Below are 21,485 nucleotides of genomic sequence, written 5' to 3'. Positions count from 1 at the left end.
TAAAGTCGTTTCATAGACAGTCTTGCAACCTAAAGTCGTTTCATAGACAGTCTTGCAACCTAAAGTCGTTTCATAGACAGTTTTGCAACCTAAAGTCGTTTCATAGACAGTTTTGCAACCTAAAGTCGTTTCATAGACAGTCATGCAACCTAAATTTATTTCATAGACAGTTTTTCAACCACTGATATTATGATCATGCTATAAGTATCATTGCACTTATATGGAAAATGACTTTGTTTCCAATGTTAAGTTGTCTATGAAACGCTTGACTTTAGGTTGCAAAGCTTTCTATGTAAAGTTCAACTTTTAAGATGACAAGACTGTCTATGAAAAGTTAGACTTTAAGTTGCAAGACTGTCTATGAAAAGTTAGACTTAAGGTTGCAAGACTGTCTATGAAAAGTTAGACTTTACGTTGCAAGACTGTCTATATGAAACAACGTTAGGTTGCTGTCTTTTACTTCTTTCTTCACTTGTTTCAACATTTAAAAATTGTTTTTACATGAATAGAAAATCATGTGTCCATTATATTTAACGGTAGATCTTAAAACAATCTGTAGCTATTTCATTTCTGTAATAACTAAAATATTTATAATTTAGCAGATAATTGATAATTAATCGATTGTTTCCATGGATAATTATAAATAACATACATATACATTGTTTATTAAATCGATCGCTCTTTTATGAGTCGTATGCTACTGATCGATCATAACGCTCTGCTTTTCTTCTTTTCTCTACTCGACACGTTAGTTGGTCAAAATCCGGTCATTTGATACTTTACGTAGTATGGGGTTGCTTAGCAAACAATAGGGACTTAACTTTGCGAAACACGACGGGAAGCCTCAGAATGGTGGTCATGAATAATTTATGCATGAGCTTTAACAAAGTGGACGGAGCTTAGCGTGAAATTCCGTCATCCTAACTTTTTGAGAATGATAAAGTTGTCATTTTCCCGTTTACGGAGAACTACTAGAAATATTAAATGTATATTAATTAACCTTAAATATACAGTTCAAATTACACTTAAACGTGGAATTTTAATACTCTAAATAATATTGAACTTCTAATTTAATTGTTTGGCGTTTTAATGCGAGGCCCTAGCTAGAAAGGCTAGGCCTATGCTGTATCACCAGAGCCAAGTGATTCAGAAGGGCCCCCGTCACGAGACATGGGGGGGATCGGGGAGAGAGAGATACTGCCGGTCGTCGTCTTCGCGCAGGGTGCGTAACTATTAACTAATAAAAGCCATGTTGACTGTATATGATTTTACGCTCTATCGAAACACTCTATCGTATACGGGACGGACAAATCAAACTCACTCCCTCTCATTTTTCCAATATATATGTGTACCTTATAAACATATCATTTAGCTAACTAAACAGTGTGCTTACAATAAGCTCCATTAGCCAATCAATGCTCAACATTACTGTACATAGTATTTTAATATGATACAAATATGAATCATAAATATTTTAAAAATTCGATTTAGATAAACTTGATCATTTTTAGACCATAACCATTGTTACATGCACGCGTTTGGCTGAAAACACAATTTTACATCAATTTATTTTTTTCATGGAGTATCGATTCAAAACAGAAAACGCTCACTATACACAGTATACAGATCAAAGTTAATGTTTGATGGAACAATAGAGGGCGAATGTCAATTGTGGTGAAGGATTTCCTTGTGACAGAAATGACGTCATCGTACCCAAGATGGAGGCAGTTCCCCGAATGGAAATGCTCTTTCTAGAGCTAAAACAAAGTTCAGAAAAGGTTGAATTTTCATCAGTTTTAAAAAAGGTTGGTATTGGTACATTTTGTATACATTTTTCTTTACTCCAGTTAAATATTATTTGTTTAATTCACCGTTAAATGCCATTTTATTGAAATCAAATTGCTGACCTGCCAACTGAATTGCTATGTTTTTGTTTATATTTTGACTCCTACCCGGGAATAAAGTTCTTAGGCTTGCCTCTAGGCCTAACCTCATAAAGTGATAAATGACATTGCAAAAAGGCACAGGCCTAGCTCTAAACTAGCTATTATCTATTACAGCTCCGCTGTTGTGCTAAGCCTAGTAGTAGGCCTGGCCCTACCTTTATTTGTTACCTTCTTTCATACAATAGATAGGCCTTTCATTGTTGCAAAAAGTCTTCAGAAATATATTACGGATGGTACTTTCATAAAGTGGTGGGCAGACCATATATTCTCAATCCATGATTGTAATATAATTTGTTCCAATCATTTGATGCCCCACCATTCATGTACTGTGTGTACAGTACAGCTCGTCTATAAAATGTTTGTGTGCTCTTTGGGTTGCAATGCAATTGCAATTAAATAATTAATAATTTTCAATTTTTTTGGTTTGTATTTTTATATGTTTGTTGAATTTCAATAAAAGAATATAAAGATATATAAATAACATTAAGATCGACTTTGAATTTGCAACTTTACCAACATAGGGCAAACCCGGTTTATGATGATATCAGTCGCGTTTGAAATCGGTTATGCTTTATTTTGGTCCTGATGCTAAAATCAAGTTGATGTTTTGTATGGAGTACCATACAGTAGCTCAGCTTTTGATCCTGTCGGCCGCATTTGAGAATAAGTGATTTATTCGGTTGAGTTGAGTTGACATCCTGTCTGCTTCTGTGATTCAGAAACAATTGCCTATCATTTTGAACATTGAATTTTTTATTTTGGATTTTGATAATTGTTCTGTGAGTTTTTTCGGTATTTAAAAAAAATGTTTTTTTCTTTTTTCTCAGTATATAAGTGAACATTACATGGAAGATGCAAGTCGCTATAACGATGAAATGCGACAAATTGAGCAGCTGAGATCGGTAAGAGGATGATACAATTTAACGACAACAAACCCTATTAACCTGGATGGAGTGCAAGGCCTAATTATAACCAATCAGTAAATTAATAGATGTTTACATTTTCACTGGTGATAGACATGAATTGTGGCAGTCTTGACCTAATCACTTTGATATTGTTTGAAGTTAGATATTTTGTTTTAAAAAAAGAGTGAAAATAACAGGATGAATATCTGTCATGTCAGAGGAAATAACCTATTAGTGATCGTCTGAATAATCTGGTTGAACGTACCATCAATGTTTTCACTGAAAATGTAAATATAATAGTTGGCACAGAAAATATGCATAAATTTAAACAAATTAAATTCATGATAATATTTTTCTGTGAATTTCTAAAGGCAAATTTTAACTCACATTGTTTTCTTTATGACACTTGGTACTGAAAGCAGCTCAGTTATACATTTTTATTTCAAAATCACTATCTGCCGGCCTAAATGTTCTTATTCTTGTTATGAATTAATTGTTTTAGTTTTAAATATCTCAATTGGTCAGTAATTATGAGATAATTAATTATTGATTCAAATGGATTAAAACTCACAAAGTCCACATCATTAGGGTGCCGTTCATAACTCTAGGCATAATGGCTAGGGTTAGATTGGAGTCCTACATCAACAGGGTGATAATATTTAATAATTTTGTATTACATATCCTGTCTTATACCAGAATATCCCCACTTTTTTTGTAATGGATTACTATAAATAATAGAAATTATTATATCTTTTTTAGAGTGCTAGCAATGTTGCACAAGATTTTGGTGGTTTAAGTACTTTGAAGAAATACTATGGTCAACTGCACTTGTTGACCAGTCGCTTCCCAATGGCCGAAGGGGAGCCTAGTTTTATTCAGTTTGTATGGTCAGTTCAGAGAAAGTTCACATATAAGTGCACATACACCCATTTTTTCATGCATCTTTGATTACAAAGTCCATTTTTTATTTTTTATCTCAACCATCTTTAAAAAGGATAACCCTTCCAGTTTAGCCCAGTGGGTTAACTGATATTCAGGGGCCCTTTAAAAAAAAATAAAAATGCAATGCAACATTTCATTTTAAGATAAAAATACTTTGATAAATAAAGCCTCGGATGTTCACTTAATTTAATTGTGATGTACTTACAGGGTGGATGCATTTGACGAAACATTTGTGACAGAGGGTGATATTCATTTTGAACAAGCGTCCATATTGTACAATCTCGGCACTTTGCATGCCATTCTTGGAGCAAGAGAATCGCGTACGTCAGAAGAAGAGATGAAAGTGGCGTGCACTCACTTTCAGTGTGCTGCTGGCGTGTTCTCTTTCCTCAAGGACCATGTTGGATCAAATAAGAGTCCTGATATATCAATGGAACTGCTACAAATTTACATTAACCTTATGCTTGTAAGTTGTTTAAGGTCTGTCTACACTATCAAACTAGTTTCACCAAAAAATTTGGTGTGCCTAAATATGATAGTGATATGACATCATCATGTCCATATATGGGCACATCACATTTTTTTGTCACATAAAGTTTGATAGTGTAGACATAGCTTTAAAACATTCTGCTTTTCATTAGGTGATCATTTAGAATGCTAAATGATCACCTATTGTTATTGTATGAAATCTTTATTATTATTTTTTTTTTTTTTCTTTTTATTGTTTCTGTACACTATTTTGTGTAACAATTATCTCAAAAAGTTTAATGTCAATGATTACCAAAATTTCAGAATATCTTTCAAATAATATAACTTAATCCTAATAAGCTTTCCAGCATGATCACTCATCCGTGACGACATTTATACGCCATTTTGCGAAATCACATTATCAATCATATCTCCATAATTCATTATCACATATTAATGAAATTCACTACACGTAAACTTCAGGTCAAGGGTAAAAATATTAGCAAATAAAAACGCACGCGCACGTAGGTTCATGCGCGTGATATCGCGCGTTAAAAATTTAAAACGCTCAAAATTAAGTTTTGATCAATTTAGAGCATGAATTAGGCCATTTGCGTGTTTCAAAAAATTACTGCGCAAAAATGCGTTTTTGCGCGCGCGATACTTAAAAAGCGTAAAAAATATGAATTTTTTTTACAAATCTCATTCTACTCACCATCCTTAGTACATTCACCAAATTTGAGTCAGTTCCGACTTAAAATAACGCTATACGAGCACGTTAAAAATGACAAAATGCGCACATTAATTTTACAAAAGTTCTGAAAATGGTGAAAAATAGGTCTTTTTTAAAATGAAAATAATTCTTCAGAATGCAAGATGACCCCCGATTTTTTTAACTTATTCTGGAAGCCATTGAGTTGTAGATATGAATTCATGTACACATTTTACGTACAAAATGTTTTGACGTCATCAAATGGCAACTTGAATTTAAAAATTAGGATTTGTTATCTTTTTGTGTAGATTATCACATTCAACAGAGCGCATCTTGGTTATGTGTGCTCGAATTTCGCACAACTTTCAGTATGTGCTTGCTTAATTAATTATCTTTATCATGAGTTGACACTATCTTCATTTTAATGACGTCATCACGCGTAAAAACTTGAATAACGTAGGCCGTGTAATTTCACCTTCGCAGTAAATTTGAATATCGTACAGCTCTTCAGAATTGAAGGTTACCTTGATGATTATAATTTATTATGAAAGCTGATGAAATGTAGATATTAATTCATATAAAAATTAAGCCTATCGGATGTTGTAACGTTAACATATGGCCAGTTGAAGTGAAAAAGTAGTTTTTTCATATTTTTCGTCAAAGTTATACACAATTCAAAGAGCGCGCACAGCGCTTCTACGTGCCAATTTTTTTTCCAAATCTTATATTTTTTTGCTCAATTAATTATCTTTCGAAATTGTCATCTTAAAGTTTAGTTTGATAACGTCATCATGCCAAAAAATTAGAACATGTGTGTCTCGTAATTTCACCTATGCTACACTGTATATAGATATACAGTATATACTGTACATATTGTATATGGCATATAGGCACAACTCAGCACTATAAGCATATAATAGGATGGCATACATCAACATTTTCCGATCGTATGTTAACGTACGTGCATGTTTAAAAAAAATTAATTTCAGTAAAATGATAAAAATGATCACCTATAATTCGTCAAAGTGACGAATTAAATTCTAGTTACAATTGTATTTGTCAGTATTAAAATGATTATTTAAGAAATGGATTTAATGATATGATAAATTTGAGAATGAATTTTTAAATTTGCAGGCAAAAATTCATAGTTGGAACATTGCAATAACATATTTGTACGATAGTCAAAATGCTTGTCTGGACCCACCTATTAGAACCTCTTTTACACTCTGTCTACACTATCAAACTAGTTTGACAAAAAAAGTGTGATGTGCCCATATATGGTAGTGATATGCCTACATTATAGTAGTGATATGACATCATTATTATATATGGGCACATCACATAAAATTTGATAGTGTAGACAGAGCTTTATGTTTAGTTTATAAGCCATCATCTTTAATTATTTAAAATAATTATGAAATTAATGTAATTTAATTACATTTTCAACATCTGTATTCATAACTGATTTAAAACTATCAAACAGACTCATTTTTTAAACAATAAATCAATTTATTTTCAGGGCCAGGCGCAAGAGTGTCTGTTGGAGAAGAGTATGCAAGATAACAGAAAGAGTTCGTTGGTAGCCCGAATTAGTAGCCAAGTAAAAGATTTCTACAAACTAGCCCTCAAAGGCCTAGATGATAGCAGAGCCGATATCATTGTTGGATCACGGCGCTATAAACAGTGGAAGAAAGTACTGCAAATTAAGATAGCTCACTTCACTAGTATTGCTTATGTAAGTTTACTCTTATCTCTCAAATTCTCTAAAACTTCTATAGAGTTCTGCGTTGCTGACATCACGATGGTAGGTGGCGCTGCATGGACGGTAGGTGGTGCTGCATGGTTACTAGCCAACCAAAAAATGCGTTCAACCAGCCTGAGTGACTCCAAGGTCACCAATAGTTTAGAATCACTAAATATTTGTTTTTAATAATTTATTTATTCTTAACTACAGTTTAAGTTAGAAAAAATCAAGCTAAGATACATAATTTGATAGAAATACAGATTTATATAGTTTATCAACATAGTAGCGTTGAATGCCATCTATCGTTGTGACGTCACACTGCAGAACTCTATAATTTTTTTGTGTATTGTGTAGCAATGCTCTTATCACACTTTGTTTTTAACATTTGTTTTGTATGTTCAGATGTACATGGGAAACCAAGCAGAAGAACAACAGAAATATGGAGACAGAGTGGCTTACATGAAGGCAGCGCTGGATAAGCATTTAGAAGCTGTTAAACTAGCAAAGGTAAGTTGCCTTCACTTCACTACATCAGGCAGTAGATACAGTAGAACCCCCATTAAGGGAACATCTTTATACCCTTTTAATAGTAGAAGTATCCCCTCAGTAGTGGCTGTAGTGTTAAAACATTATTTCTCTTTGTTCTTTTCATGTGAAAGTGTTACTTTAATAAGGTGTCCCAAAATGAGAATTCTACAGTATTTAACTCGCTTCCTGCGTTGTGATAGTTCCCCTAACTACCCACTTTCTAAAGTGGTTTATAAGCAGGTTCATTATTGTCTGTTGTCTTGTAAATTTTAGTGATAAGTTCATAAATGTGAATCTTACGGCTGAATTTTTGAGTGTAGATGTTTAAAAATGTATACAACAATATTCTGAAAAAAGATGAAGTATATATATATATATGGTGATATAAAATTTGTGGTACACCAAGTATATAGTTCTGAAAAGATCTGTTGAGTTACTTGACATTTTGATCAATATGCTTCGAGGAGTAAGAGTGAATTTTATTAAAATCTTCTATTTTAGGGGCAAAAAGAAGGAATAGCAGAAGCTTTGGTATTTACTAAAGATGTGGTTGTAGGGAAACATGAGGCTGCCAAAAAAGACAATGATTTTATTTATCATGATAAAATACCAGATATAGAAAGTCTTCCAGATATTAAAGGTAATCATGTTAAAATGTTAATGATTCGTATTAGAGCGTTGTCTATTCAAACCAAAAAAATTAGAATTTCTCTTTATTGGCATTGTATGTAATCTAGTATCAATATACAGTAGAACCCATCATTTCAGACATCCCTATTCAGGAGACACTTTACAGCTCTGTCTACACTATAAAACTTTATGTGACAAAAAATGTGATGTGCCCATATATGGACATGATGATGTAATATCACTACCATATTTGGGCACATAACTAGTTTTATAGTGTAGAGAAAGCTTAATTCTAAGCTTTTCATTTATATTTAATTATTCAATTTCAGGTGCATCGCTTGTGAAAGCATTGACATTTCAAGCATATGACGAGACGGTTGCAGGACCTGATATATTTAAGAAGCTTGTACCAATGGAAGCCCATGCAGCGGCGTCGGTATACAGCGAAGAAAAGGCTAAATTACTTAGAGAGTTAGGTGCTAAGATTGAAGGAAAAAACAACCAGTTAGAGTATGGTTTAAATTTTTTCATTATTTATTGAATACATTATTTTGAATGTGTATATAACTAAATCCTTAAAACTTACTGCTTATATTTTCATAGAAAGTTTATTGCCTCTTTTGATAATCTTAAAGGCCAATTTAAACAGACGAGTTGTAACGGTAAGCGTAGCTTGTCCCACATAGAATCTGTATCTATCCTGAGCGGAAAACCGCCCGTCCGCTCCACGTTCTGTGTAAATGGTCATAAGGAATAAGATAGATTCTATATTTTTTTACCGTTACCGCTTGTCTGTAAATTAGCCTTAATGGCGCATTAGGTTCGAGGTTTTTACGGTATAATATCTTTCTCCAGCCAATATCTTGAATCATTACAAGTTGACCAGCTACGATTGCAAAAGGAACCAGAGAGACTACCCCAGGTTCTTCTCGAAGTGTGCGCTGCCATCAGCGTCAAACCAGATGCTATCAAGTCTCTTGTACAATCCATGAATGGTGAGAACAAGTTAATTTGAATCTGTCATTAATAATATTAAAGATTTTTAAGTCCTTATACAAGTATTATATAACAAGTTCCCAGTCTTCTTGCTTAATTAAAAGTGCTGTTTAATACATTTTTTTTGACAATTTCTATTTGAAACCCATTTTAATAATAGCCTCTTTTTATGGCAACTTATTCTAGAGCTTTCAAACGTTGTATTGGATGTTGATGCGGAACTCAAAGAAGTAGAAGCTATCGTAAATCAAGAAAAACAAGATGAGGAATCATATAGTGTAAGTATGCTTCCACTCACCTGGCCAAAAAGAATAATGCCCTTTACCTAGATGCTCAAATTTATTGTAAACACCCCTGGAAATATGATAGAAACTTCCTTACAAAATACTGTGAAAATAAATATAAAAAAAAAAAAAATAATAATAATCACTGTTGTGTAGGTATGTTGCCCACTCACTTTGACAAAAAGGATAATGCCCTTTACCTGGATGCTAAAGTCTATTGTTATTTATTGTAAACACCCCTTGAAATATGATAGAATCATCCACACAAAATGCTGTGCAAATAATTTTTCCCACTCACCTGGACAAAGAGGATAATGTCCTTTCTCAATAAGTTCACGTGTATTATAAACACACCTTGAGATTAAATGGAATCATCCATCACACATGCTGTCAGAATGCATTCAGAACCATTCATTGTCTGTAGAGTGATCTGTATAGTATTTTGTGTACAATTGTAATATTAGTGTTTCCAATATGTATTTGTAATTCTTTTACAGAAAGAATTTGGCAGCAAACCTGAATTTGTAGTAAAAGATATAGGAAAGGAACTCAAGAAATATAAAGAGGGACATACAAAGGCTAGTCAATCAAACACTGATTTGCATAAAGCAATGGAGGTCCACCTGGCTAACATTAGGTTGTTAGCTGGTCCATTAGAAAAGCTTCAAGAAATTCTGCCATCACAAAAAGCAACAGAATGTAAGTGAACTATAAATATTCAACTAGTAAGGGATCATGATTCTACTGCATTTACTGCAGTAACTATATTTGTTTACTGCAGTAATGTATGATTTTGGTTTGCCAATGTAGAAGTTTATCAGGCAGTCACTGCAATAAATAGTTTGTATGATTACCAGAAAAAGTTTGCATAATCAGGTGCCAACAAAATGTGACTACTGCAGTAGAATAGAATCTGTCTACACTATGAAACTAGTTTGACAAAAAAGGTGTAATGTGCCCAAATATGCTACTGATATGACATCATCAAGTTCATATATGGGGACATCACATTTTGTTGTCACATAAAGTTTGATAGTGTAGACAGAGCTTTAGATGCCAGTCCATTGCGCCATATTGCTGTCTTACCAGACTGTAGATCTATCTGCTGTATAAAAGAGCACCAGGTTGCAAATAAAACTTGAACTTCATCTCTGGTGAAGCTCTTGAGAGTGAGTACACCCCACTCTCTAGTGAGATTCATGTTACTCTCATGTCCACCTGTTTATAATGTATAGTTTATTAATTAAAATTATTAACACACTCTGGTACACTCTGCCAAGTTAATTATTATTATAATAATAATAATGAATTTTTAATGTGACATTATATAATAAATTTTAGCACCAGAAGATCAAGGTGTTCAAGATACGCTCAAAATGCTAATTGAGAAAGTAGAAAAAATGAAAAATCAACGTAAACATCTTGAAAAACAGCTAAGAGAAAAGTTACAAAACGATGACATCACAAGTACCATAGTAACCAAGGATGAAGGAGATAGGAAGGTACAAACTACTTTAAATTTGTAATTGTTAATGTAGAAAATAAATCCTGTGAAAATGCTATGTTGGTTTTGTTTTTTACATTCGCCTGTTTTTCATCTCTTCAAGATGGCTTCCGTAGCACGAAAATCATCTATTGAGATACAAATAAAATAAGCTAAGTAAAAATGGTAAAATAAAACAGCCAGAAAGAAAGTGCCAAGCTTTTGGAAAACACTATTCCTACATCAAGGCTAATAAAAATATCACACATTCATATATATATTCAGTTAAAAATGTAGCACCCAGTAATACCAAAAACCAAAATAGAGTAATTAACATTCAGCATCTGGTCATTTTGTAGATCAAAAAAATCTGGTTTTAACCAGAATGTCTGGTTACATTCACCAGATAGAACCAGTTTGAGCCAATTATTATCTTCTGTTTTTTTTTTTTCATATTTTTGATATGTGTATATTTTAATGAAAATCAAACAAGTTAAAACTGCCTCAATATGAATTTAATTAATATTTTAATGAGTTATGTAAGAAATTACAGTTAATTTTCAATGTAAATTTCAGAAATTCTTTGAAGAAGAATTAGCAAAACATCAATCCACTGTCACCTATATTGAGCAGAATTTGTCAGCGCAAGATAACATTTTAAAAGCAGTGACAGAAGCCAACGCAAGATATGCTGATACTAGAAAAATGTCTGCTGATATAGCCCAAAGGTAACAGAAAAAAAACCAATTTTACTGATTTTTAAGGTGTTACTGGTTTTGTTTTTTAATTTGAGTTTAACCAACATGTTAAAACTACATTTCATTCTCATTTATTTGTTTGCCAAAAACGTCTGGGGCTTCTAAAGCTTCTAATAGCTTGTAAGCTAAAAGCCCACATAAATTACATTATTCATACTTTTGATAAACATGTGCAATATTTTAGGCATTTTTTTCATTTTTACCAATTATTAGAAGAGAAGATAAAATTCAAGAGCTGGTGATGTCATACACTGTCTACGATGATCTTCTCGCCAAGTCACGCAAAGGAATAGATTTTTACAAGAAGCTGCAGACAGGCATTATGAAGATTCATACAAACTGTACAGACCTTGTGAAGGAAAGACAAGAGCTTAGAAATAGGCAGATTGCCAGGTTTAGGCCTAAACCAAGTGAGTAACTTTCTAATTGTGGTTATTACATCTGTCCTTTGTTTGTTTGATCGTTTTATTATTATTGCATATGAACAAATATAGTCCCACTCACTAATTTAAGCTAAATATTACTTTGGTCAATGCTATTGTTAATGCAATCTGTGTATAATCCACCCTAACTTTCACCAAGTTTTGTACCCAGACCTTCTGGTACTACACTTGGTCATTACAGTACGGTCACAGTAATATTATTTATTTAAACATCGTAATCAACAGAAAATACAACTACTTGTACCATCTTTCAGGTCCTCAGAGGAATCCATTACCTAAGCAGTCTGAACCAGGACCAGCTGGGCCAAAACTATCAGACTTCTGGAAACCCAAGACATCTCAAGGCTCACCTGCATCACCAGTCCATGCACCATCAAGCACAGGAATGTATCCAACGGCAGCAGCCATTGCTGGTGTCTCTGCTGGTGGAGGAGCTCTTGCAGGAATGCCGCCAATATCTTCTCAAGGTGGTATATCAAACCAGAGGGCACACTCTCAACCAGGGTCGATGCCTCCTCAGCAAACACCTTTATCACAGAGTCATACCACTGGGCCCAGTGCACCACCTCCAAGTCCTGCAAGGACTGGTTCGATGCATCAGATGCCTGTTTCTTCACAACAACAAGTTCCTATGTCTGCTGGACAACCTCCAACATCTATGCATCCAGCTCCAATGCATCATCCACCAGTGCAACATCCTCCTGCCTCAACACAGCAGCAAATACCTAGCTCAATGTATTCAGTGCCTAGGAGTACACAACATGTGCCCATACAGCAACACCAGATGCATCAGCCATCTACATCCATTCCTCAACATGTTTTGTCCATGCCCCCACCCGCTGCATCAAGGCCACAACAAGTTGCATCAGTTCCTCAACCAGCAACATCCATTCCCCCTCATAGTGTATCAATGCATCCACACGCTTCATCAGCATATCAACCAGCTGCATCTATGCCACCACAGGTTGCAACAGTTCCGCAACCAGCTGCATCTATGCCACCACAAGTTGCAACAGTTCCGCAACCAGCTGCATCTATGCCACCACAAGTTGCAACAGTTCCGCAACCAGCTGCATCTATACCACACTATTCTCAACAAAACTACCAACATAACCAAATGGTCGCGCCATCTTCTCAACCTATGAGAGCACCAAACAGCACAATGCAATACAATCAACCAATGCACAACATTGCTTACAATCCTAAACTGGGGATGACGTCTCAAGCACAAATGTTAAACCATAACCAGCATCCAAGCTTACAGCATCACCCAAGTTCACAAAGTGCTCAACTGCAGAATACTAATATGCCATATCAAATGCATCAACAGCATCAATTTAGTCAGCAGAACATGCACCAGCAGCCTTCACAGCCATCACAATCAGTGCAATACCAGGCTCAGTACATGCAACAGCAAGTAGCACAACCTCGACAGCAAACGCCTGGGCAAACAACCGTAGCCTTTCCTCAACCAAATCAACCAGGCCAACAATATTACCAAAATGTTGGTTCACCGCATGGTAGCCCACAACATCGGCCTAGAGCGCCGCAATATAATGTCCCTGGTAGTATGAGTCAAACACCAGCACAACATTCACACCAACCATATTCACAACAAAACATGCCAAGCTATCAGCCTAACCCAACCCCTGTAGGAGGCTACAAACAAGTTTCATCTCAGCCTCAAATGTATTCTCAACCCCCAATGCCCCAACAACAGGTTCCTCCAACATCTACCCACATTTATCAACAACCTACAAATATTGTACAACCAAACCAGGGAAACTTTCAACAAATGCAACATAAAAGTCAACAGTCATTTCAAAATCACATGACCAATCCACCATTGCAACAGTACAACACCCAGACATCATTACAACAGCCTGGGAATCAGCCAATGCCAGGTAGATACACAAGCCAGCAGCCTATGGCTCAATCATCCCAGACGAGTTACCAAAACCAACAACCTACACAACTAGGCCAATCCATAGCTCAGCCATCACAAGTTGTACACCAAACCCCACAGCCCATGACTCAGGCCACACATCCAGGCCAACCCATGGCTCAGTCAACACAGCAGGGCATACATCAAACTCAAACGCCCATGGCTCAACCATCAAAGGCCACACAACCAGGCCAACCCATGGCTCAGTCATCACTGCCCGTACACCAAACCCAACAGCCCATGACTCGGCCACCTCAGCCTACACGCCCAAACCCAGGAGCTCAATACCAAACTCAGCAACCAACTCCAATGCAGATGCCTCCTAATACACAAAGTGGGAAACCTGTCCCACAACCAAGACAAAGTCTAGCTAAGCAACCTCACTCAATACAGAACATTCAACAACTTGAGCAGCAGCAGCTTCAACAACCACTACAACCGACCAAAGCCACTGGATTGAAACAACCAGATCTCTTGTCCACTAGCCCAGATGACAACCAACAAAAATCTCTGGAAAACGTCCTCCTTCCAAAGAAGCAAGAACCTAAGTCAGTGCCAGAAGAACGACCTCAAAGAATTGTGAAAATGCCAAGTACTGATCCATATGATGATAAAGAGAACTTGGATAGGTTTGTAGAGGAAGTAGAAAAGTTAGAGAAATACGTTGAGGGACTCAACAAGCAGACTTTAAGTGGACCAACAGTTATTGACAGTCTTTGGAGGGTAAGTTGATTTTGTAACCCTATTACATGGCTATAAATATGAAACTGTGTTATAAAAAAATAGTAAACTTCAGCATTTAATAAACTGTGTTATATATAAATATAAATGTATTAAAAAAATGGCAGTATGATGTTGAGGATTTACTTTTTAGATTTTACAATGGTTTTTTTTTATTTTGGAAAATTGTTATAAATTTAATTATGAATTTCTTTTTGCAGGAATTGGTTGAAAGCCAAGATAGGGATACGAGACAATATTCAATATCTATCGCTCGATGCTATTCCTTGAAAAACCGTTATCCTGATTTCATGCCATGTAAGTTTGTCTGTCGACCAGCTGCATGTCTAGTCGATTAGTCTTCTTTTTGCAGTCAGAGAACTTTTGATGTTGTAAATATATGTTTTAATTAATAATTTATTATGTTGAATTTTTAAATTTTAATCAATCCATTCTGTTTTTGTAATCCTGTTTAAATGTTAGATGACCATAACAGAGTCATATTAAAAGGATTGAAAGACGATTATATTAATGCAAGCTACCTGGATGATCTCACGCCATCATGCCCAACAATAATAGCAACTCAATCGCCAACCAGTATGACCATGCTGGACTTCTGGACCATGATCTATGAAAACCAGGTGTCGGTTATTGCTATGCTGATTTCAAAGCCACCTGGAAAGGTAAGTTATGCTAATTTATGTTCATTTTTATTTCCTATTTCATTATCTAAAAATAGAAATGTTATAAGTCTATAATCTTTAAAAACAAATTCTTATTTTTTCTTCAGGGTAAATCTGATTTCATAACGTACTGGCCTGAGCAGCGAGGTCAAATCATGAGGCATGGGCCGATTTCGGTGACCTTGCAAGCAACCAAGACGACTGATTACCACGTAGAAAGATTAATGACAATAAGTCACCGAGAAACACGACAAATGAAGACATTTGCTCACCTGCAGTTTACTGCTTGGCCAGAATTGTAAGTTATTTCATACCCTTCATCGTTTTGAGTTCCCACAATCACCATTGTTGAAGGAACAGTGTGGTGGCAATCTTCATGGGTTTAGTTTTGATTTATTTCTTGTTTTATTTTTTATTTTATTATTTTTATTCTTTTCATTTTGTTATTTTTAAAAATGTATTTATTTTTACAAAGGGGTGACTCGAGTTGGTGGGATTGTCATGCCCGGTTTTAGATGCACTATCATCTGCCTATGTATGTGTATGGATGCGTGTAATAGCAAACATTTGTATAACAGACAACCGTAGAGACTTGATTTCTAGTGTCTATTTTACTCTTTTAATTTTAGTGGAGTACCCACAAATTCAAGCTCAGTATTACAGTTTGTTGGAGAAGTGTTAAATTACCAGCGGCAACAGCGAAATACATCACTACCCATCGTAGTACATTGCAAGTAAGTTAGAACTCTCTTTTGGAACAGGAACAACCCTATTTAGTACACTTTCCTGAAAATCAAATGAAAAGCAAAATATATTTTAACACTACAGCCAACCAAACCTTTATTCAGGGGACACACCCCTATACAGGGACACTTTCCTGTAAGATATGTTGAACACTAGCGCCAACCTCTATACAGGGACACTTTCCTGTAAGATATGTTGAACACTAGCGCCAACCTCTATACAGGGACACTTTGCTGTAAGATATGTTGAACACTAGCGCCAACCTCTATACAGGGACACTTTCCTGTAAGATATGTTGAACACTAGCGCCAACCTCTATACAGGGACACTTTGCTGTAAGATATGTTGAACACTAGCGCCAACTTCTATACAGGGACACTTTCCTGTAAGATATGTTGAACACTAGCGCCAACCTCTATACAAGGACACTTTGCTGTAAGATATGTTGAACACTAGCGCCAACCTCTATACAGGGACACTTTGCTGTAAGATATGTTGAACACTAGCGCCAACCTCTATACAGGGACACTTTGCTGTAAGATATGTTGAACACTAGCGCCAACCTCTATACAGGGACACTTTCCTGTAAGATATGTTGAACACTAGCGCCAACCTCTATACAAGGACACTTTGCTGTAAGATATGTTGAACACTAGCGCCAACCTCTATACAAGGACACTTTGCTGTAAGATATGTTGAACACTAGCGCCAACCTCTATACAGGGACACTTTCCTGTAAGATATGTTGAACACTAGCGCCAACCTCTATACAAGGACACTTTGCTGTAAGATATGTTGAACACTAGCGCCAACCTCTATACAAGGACACTTTGCTGTAAGATATGTTGAACACTAGCGCCAACCTCTATACAGGGACACTTTCCTGTAAGATATGTTGAACACTAGCGCCAACCTCTATACAGGGACACTTTGCTGTAAGATATGTTGAACACTAGCGCCAACCTCTATACAAGGACACTTTGCTGTAAGATATGTTGAACACTAGCGCCAACCTCTATACAGGGACACTTTCCTGTAAGATATGTTGAACACTAGCGCCAACCTCTATACAGGGACACTTTCCTGTAAGATATGTTGAACACTAGCGCCAACCTCTATACAGGGACACTTTCCTGTAAGATATGTTGAACACTAGCGCCAACCTCTATACAGGGACACTTTCCTGTAAGATATGTTGAACACTAGCGCCAACCTCTATACAAGGACACTTTCCTGTAAGATATGTTGAACACTAGCGCCAACCTCTATACAGGGACACTTTGCTGTAAGATATGTTGAACACTAGCGCCAACCTCTATACTTTATTGTGTCCCATATATAGTGGTTCTAATGTAGTTGATAATACTGATGCAGTTTAAAAAGTGTTAGATATAGGGATATAAATAATTGTTATGAAATTAAATTCTGAAATATTGTTGGAAAAGTATAAGAGGGTATCAAGTACAGAAATGGGAACTGCATCTATTTGGTTGTTTCTAAATGTGTACCTGTGTGTTTTTTTCAGTGGTGGGGTTGGTAGGACAGGTACATTTTGCACCATTTTAGCAGGTGTTCAGGAGATCTTAGCTGGTTCAGGCATCATTGATGTTCCACAGGTTGTTAAGAAACAAAGACAGCAACGAAAATGGATGGTGCTAGAGAAGGTGAGGAGAATTTACACTTGTATTTTCCATTTTGGAATTACTTTATACAAATAATAAAGTTTCATTGATGTATGCTGAATTCTGTATTAAATATTTAAATATTTTATGGAAATATTCGTTTCAGGAACAATTGTCATTTTGTTTTGGAACAATCCTTTGCTACGCTGAGCAGATTTTAACAAAGAGTAAGTAGATTTGACCTCAAAACGAGAGTCATGCGTATGCTAATGTACTTTCACGTAATACCAGGAAACTTGATTCAAACCTAATACTTATTTATCAATTTCAACAATATTTTCCAAGGGTGGTCCATCCAGTCCAAGTTGATCATTAGAGACCCTCACAAAAATACAATTTAATATTAATAGTATTAATTTAATATTTTTAAAATAAATAAATAATTAGAATCAAAAGGGAAATCAATTAAAACAATAAAGATATAATATAATCACCTATCTAAAATTAGAATCATATTTTACATTTATTTATGATTTGTTTTAAAATGTGTATAAATAAGTTTGTTTTATAATTTGTGTAATATTTTTTCCCTCATTATTTCTTTCTTTGATGTTTTCAGTTCTTTCTTAACTTTTTTTATACACATTTATTTCATTTTATTTTTTTTAGTTATCAGTACTCCTGTATTTTTGTTATTTATCTCTTGTATGTTTGTTGAAGTTTTTTGTTTAAACTGGATTCTTATCTCTCTTTGCAAGAGATTTATTTTAACATTTTTACTTTTTACTGAATTCTTCTTATATCTAACTCTTCAATTTAGGAGGAATTTATTTGCATCCAATAATACCGACGACCTCCGATAAAAAGAAACCACCACAGCGATTCACTTCCTTTGACCCGATTCTTGGTGTTGACTCTATTGACAATCTACAAAGTAAAATATCTCAAATGAACTTTATGTCATCTAGTAGCCTATCAACACAAGCCACACCCACCTGTCAATCAACTGAGTCTTCACAAACAGAAAATCAAATCATCAGTAATGGTGTAACAGGGACAAACTTGCACGATCAAGATTTACTTTCCCAACAAAATAGTAAACAATTAGAAGATTCTGTAAAGCCGAGTGAAAGCTTGCCTGCCATACAGCCTGTATCGGTAGAGGGCGCTGTATTACCATCTGTGGATTCTAATGGCAGCGATAAGACGACGGTACATGTGGAAGTGAAGCCATCAAGCTTAAATACTTTACAAGAAAGAAATCTGGAAGATTTCGGCGTAAGCATGGTAAATTTTGTGCCCGGTGAATCTGATGATAATAATCCAACGCAAGAAGTAGATGAAGCAAGTAACGGGAACAACCACAACAACCTTCTCACGGATCTCAACCCTCAAAACTTTAGTCTTAAGAATGAAAACCCAAAGCAAAAGATAAGCAAAGCAGACTTTTTTAATCAACAGTCTAAACTAGGTCATGAGGTCGAGACGGATGACCCTCTCAGTCTGCTTGACCCCATGTGGACTATGAAAGGTAAACCTACAACTAAGTCAGATAGCAGCTAACATTACCATTTTATGTAGTATGTGTAATACTGTATGTCGCAATGTAGATCTTATTCAAGTAATTTTTCTTTTGGATGATCCAAAGTCAAATAAAAATCGTTTTTTACTCTAGCTTTCGCTGGTCAACGACGCAGCTTAATCATGAGTGAGTCTCTGTGACTTGGGCTTGTTACCATTGGATCTCGTATTTGGTATAGCGCCATCTATGGAACGTTCAGGTTTACTAATGTAGATCTTTCAAATTATGTACAGTACATTCAATATTTAATGCAAACGACTGAGAAATATGCCTAAAATCACATTATGATATTTGTATGTAGAAAATTCATTTATCAAAATAAATATGTACAGTACATTATTTTTAGCTGATTTTCGCAGGATTCTCTGCACTGTATGTATAATTTGTCCAGTATCATAGACAAATGCTTTAATGCAGTGTTACATATTTATCACATGTGATGCCTATATCATCCATAAGCCGAGCTAATCTTACATTTAAGTCACATGTTACACTGTAATGATGAACGACTGTAGTGATAATCCCATATGTGGCGATACAGTACAGTACAGAGATTACAAATTCTCCCAAAAAAAAATGATTTTCGAAATGGCTGTAAGAAAATTCTAGTTTCAGTTGATTTTCTGGTTTAAAATTTAAAATAATGATTTGTTTACCAATTAATGGTGGGTGTATATATATTTTTTTTATATAATTGTAATAAGTAGAGTTTATATTTTATTACTCAGCATTTTTTCTTTGCAATATAGAATTACTTATTAAAATTAATAAATTATATTGGTATAAAAATATTGAATCCTGGTAAAATAATATACAGTTTACATAATTAGAATATTTAAGCCGAACACCACTCACCAAGTATCATAAATTTATTTTTTTAGTTGTTTTGTTTGTTAGTTTTATTTTGTTTTGTTTCTCATAATAATTTCGGGAGATTTTTAATTTGTAAAATCCATAAAATTTCATGTGATCAACTGTGAAAAGCTTTCAAAACTTGAAGTTCTGAGGACGCCCCAGGGTAACTCAGTTAATAATCATTCCTTAACAAGTTTTTAATGGCGGGATTTGGAGACCAGGGTTGAATCAACACATGTGGAGGGTACACACCAGTTCTTTGATACCTTTTTTGGATATAAACAATGGATTTTATGGGAATCATATGCAAATCATGCGATGTTTTCCTGCGGTGGTTAGTTCATGAAAGACTGACTAAATGTGAAGATGTTCCGGTTCTCCGGTGCCCTTACATGTTCCGGTTCTCTGGTGCCCTTACATGTTCTGGTTCTCCGGTGCCCTTACATGTTCCGGTTCTCCGGTGCCCTTACATGTTCCGGTTCTCTGGTGCCTTTACATGTTCTGGTTCTCCGGTGCGCTTACATGTTCTGGTTCTCTGGTGCCCTTACATGTTCTGGTTCTCTGGTGCCATTACATGTTCCAAGTGCTTAAACATTTCGTAAACACAACCTCAGACATAATGGTAAATTTGCTTCTTATAGTATTCAAATATTGTGATCTAAAAATAGATTTTATACTAATCATGTGCAATATGCAATTACTTTATAAGCTTTGAGTCAGATACAAATGTTCTAGCTTATTCCATCTGTAGTTGTACTCAATGTTGCATCTGTACAATGGGCATACAATTTAATAACAAAAGGTTGAAAAATGTTGTGTACTGTATTGTTATAGTTATAATGTAGTGATGTATATTAGAAAGAAAGCATGTAATTTAAACTATAAAGGTTATAAAATATTCAAGATAAACCAATGTATTGTAACTGTGAACATATCAAAGGAATAAATATTTGTTTTTCTGTTGAGAAAACAAGTATGAAATATAATACTCCTACTATTATTTTGTTGAATTGAAATAATATGTCCCATTTTAGCACTCCTATTAAATTATATGAGCCACTAGCATTGTGTTTCATGGCACACCTGATTAGATTCTTGTCATTTGATTGGAGGATTGTAGTGGAGTTGTATCTTGTTGGTTAACAGGCTTTTCTTCCAAGGTTCAATCCAGACTCTTTTCAATTCCACTCCCTACGCCTCAAATAAGCATGATAAATTATAAAATAGTTTAAAAAGCACTTGAATTAACTTTAGATTGATCAAACCAGTTCTTTTTATCTTAAATATTTCGTCATTTTCAAAACTGACTGAAAAATCATTGTCAAATTTATGTTTTTTTCTTCTCACACTGTGTAATCATTCATCATCCACATTTCAAACTAAATCAACTTCAACTAAATAAAATCAACAAAATTGTCTGTACAGGAATTTTATTTTGCAAATGTATCACAAACTTTTTAGTTTATCCTTCTAATAATGTATGCCACATACTGTA

At 35.0% G+C, this 21,485-nt stretch overlaps 1 protein-coding gene across 1 annotated transcript; it reads left to right on the top strand.

Annotated features, from left to right (window-relative positions):
• The first annotated feature begins 1,718 nt into the window (after positions 1–1,718).
• Positions 1,719–20,976, top strand: LOC144837367 (tyrosine-protein phosphatase non-receptor type 23-like). The gene is made up of 23 exons (XM_078692442.1): positions 1,719–1,805; positions 2,774–2,848; positions 3,611–3,738; positions 4,001–4,259; positions 6,493–6,708; positions 7,120–7,224; positions 7,747–7,885; positions 8,205–8,385; positions 8,731–8,870; positions 9,058–9,149; positions 9,653–9,854; positions 10,497–10,657; positions 11,215–11,366; positions 11,610–11,806; positions 12,094–13,916; positions 13,962–14,507; positions 14,726–14,822; positions 14,988–15,187; positions 15,295–15,485; positions 15,817–15,921; positions 17,457–17,595; positions 17,720–17,780; positions 18,374–20,976. The coding sequence occupies exons 1-23, from the start codon at positions 1,719–1,721 to the stop codon at positions 19,114–19,116; spliced, it is 6,039 nt and encodes a 2,012-aa protein (XP_078548568.1). The 3' UTR covers positions 19,117–20,976.
• Positions 20,977–21,485: the final 509 nt, after the last annotated feature.

The sequence above is a fragment of the Antedon bifida genome, chromosome 1 (genome assembly GCF_963402885.1).
Source record: "Antedon bifida chromosome 1, ecAntBifi1.1, whole genome shotgun sequence".
Taxonomy (NCBI): Eukaryota; Metazoa; Echinodermata; class Crinoidea; order Comatulida; family Antedonidae; genus Antedon; species Antedon bifida.
The sequence above is the reverse complement of the archived record's forward strand: the minus strand, read 5'-3'. Positions and strand labels throughout refer to the sequence as shown.